At 45.4% G+C, this 2,648-nt stretch overlaps 1 protein-coding gene across 1 annotated transcript in view; it reads left to right on the top strand.

Moving 5' to 3' along the window:
• Positions 1–1,317: 1,317 nt before the first annotated feature.
• PPTG_04525 (hypothetical protein) overlaps positions 1,318–2,648 on the top strand; it is a gene marked incomplete at both ends in the record, with an annotated part of 2,945 nt that continues 1,614 nt past the window's right edge. The window contains one exon of the mRNA XM_008896770.1: positions 1,318–2,580. Coding sequence (XP_008895018.1) covers positions 1,318–2,580 — 1,263 coding nt within the window. The remainder of the gene's footprint in view (positions 2,581–2,648) is intronic.

Genomic DNA, 2,648 nt, shown 5'->3' with positions numbered 1-2,648 from the left:
AATTAGTTAGTCTTTGATCAGCTCGAAGAGTACGTGTACATTTTACATGAGCAAGTAGTGCGAGCTCGGATGGTGTAGGTTTTCCAGCTACTCTTCCAATTTGAAAATGAAGGCGTTTGCTGCTTGAATTCGCGCGCGAATCTCCCGCCTAACGACCCCTGAAGATCTTCGAACTTCAATTTGAATTTTGTCTCTACTTCGGGGTAGCGTCTATGTCGATAGCGAAATGAAGATGTTTTTTTAAATCAGTTGCCAGATAAAGGTCGGATTAAATGCGTGATAAAAACGTTTTATGCGAAGTTTGATTTGACCAAATTTTGGTCAAATAAAAAAAATGCTGTTTTTATTCCGAAGTTTAATAACGAGTTTTATGAGAGGCGACCTTTCGATTAATTTTTTTTAGAAGGGTTGTAAGGCGCCCACTGCGCGACATAAGTGGATCGCTGTCACAGACCTAAATCTGGGACTCCATCTCAGAATTTAGGAAAGTGACTCCACCCGCAGTAATTTTGGAAGCACCGTCACTCAGATTCCTACTCGTACAAACAACGTTTGAAGAGGAGGCCAATCTTTGTTCTTGTGCTCGTCGTCGCCGCGGAAGGCAATGAACCAATGAAGAAGCGGTCACTAAGGCTGATCTTCACCTCGCTACACTTCAAAGCATCCTGCAAGATGATCTATGAATGAGTACGCGTAGGCACAACGCTACGCCGTCAACGCCATGACAAATTTGATATCATTAGCTATAAAGCGTCGATTCCATGGGCAACCTGGGCGTCGGGCGCTTTCACCTGCAAGTCGTTGTTGCTTATGCTACACTATCTCTGCTCGACGATTCCCGAGCATCAGGCTCGGATATGAAAAAGTACGCACCCCGCGCTATTATTGTGTAGCCGCGCAAGTTGTCGAAGTGACACTTGAAGATCGCAAAAATGCGTTTACGAAGCTGCATTTGGGATATAAGATATAACATTTTATTCCGTCTCAAATAATCAAGGTCCTTCCTGTTTGAGATTCCTACAAACGACGACGGCGGGAAACGCCGTTCCTCGGACCCGCAACATCGAGCCGTGCCAACCTGTTCAACAGTCAACAGCAATTAATACGCTACATCATCGCGCGCGTCAACAACATCAAATCATGTAATACGTTAATAGCGCCACAACATCATCAAGCCGCGTCAACAAATGAATTAAATAAGCATGAGGGAGGACTGCCGCAGGGCATGACCTTCAGTGGTGTAGGGCTTTGAAAACTAAAAGTAATGCTCAATCACACTCACTTCACAACTTCCTTCCGAGCGCGCAAACGCCATAGATGCCAATCCCGTCCAAATGCATGCGGAAAGTCCACCCTGGCATCCTCTTGGCTACTGTTGCCCTACTGATGAGCATTGGCTTGGCACTGGAGACTTCCAATCCGAAGACGTCTATTAGTACTACCCGACTTGAGACTTCCGGTGAGGAATCAAATCGCAACCAATACAATCGGCGCTTGAGGACGACGACAGCTGATGACGACTACGATTCTGAAGATAGAGGTGCTCCTGGTTCTGCGAAGGTGGAAGAACTCGTTAAAAAGAGTAACCTGCAGAAGCTAGGTGAGAGTATAAAGAGTGGGTTCAAGCCAGACAAGCAGGAAAAGGTTACCAAGCACTTCAAAACGCTAAAAGTGGATCAACCGGAGAAGTCTAAGATGTTTTCAAGCCGTTTATTTCATGAATGGATTCGCTATGCACGCAAAAAGTACAAGAACGATTGGCTAGAAGCGGACGCAGCGATGTTCAAGTCAATGGCGGAGTATTATGGTGACGACGTTCTAGCACGCATATTGGCTGATGCAAAACACTCGAGTGGAAGCTGGATCGTCACTCGGTTGGAAAAGATACAGCTTAGCAAGTGGAAGGATATTGGGAAAGATGCGGATGAAGTTTACAAGATTCTCCAACTTGACGCAGAAGGCGAGAAGCTTTTGCAGAGTCCTGCGTTGGGCACGTGGGTGAGTTATGTTTCAAAGCTGGGGAAGAATCCGATCGACGAGCTACAAGTAAAACTAAGCGCGCAAAAATATGACGACGCTGTAGTAGCGAAAATGATTGCTCTATCGAGGTACGATGTGAATAGCGACTTTGCTGCTGATCTGGGGAGGTCACTGCAGAAGAAATGGAAGGACAGCGACAATACTGAGAGCGGCGTATTTCACCTGTTGAAATTGGATGATGAAAAAACTGGTCTTCTGACAAATCCAGTGCTGGAATTTTGGATGCGTTATGTGGATAGTCTGGGTAAGGACCCCTACAAATTGCTATTGCTGGCAATCAACAGGAAAGGCATCAATGATGCAGGATTGGCGAGGATGGTCGGTTTAGCGCAAAAAGACAGGAATAATTACTGGATTGGCACGAACTTTGAGTCCCGTGTGCTTGACAAATGGAAGCAAGATGGAAAAAGTGGTAACAAACTTTTCACAATGCTTGAACTCGACAAGGAAGGAGATAAAGTGTTTGACAGCCCCGTTTGGAAGATTTGGACTTCGTATCTGAACAAAAATGAACAAGAACCTAACAAGATTATATATTCGGTACTGAGGGATAGATTCGACGATTCAAAACTGGCGACCCTTGTTTCGAGTTCGAAAGAGGCTGAGAA

The sequence above is a fragment of the Phytophthora parasitica genome, assembly GCF_000247585.1.
Source record: "Phytophthora parasitica INRA-310 unplaced genomic scaffold supercont2.5, whole genome shotgun sequence".
NCBI lineage: Eukaryota > Oomycota > Peronosporomycetes > Peronosporales > Peronosporaceae > Phytophthora > Phytophthora nicotianae.
This window is presented reverse-complemented; position numbering and strand designations above follow the sequence as displayed.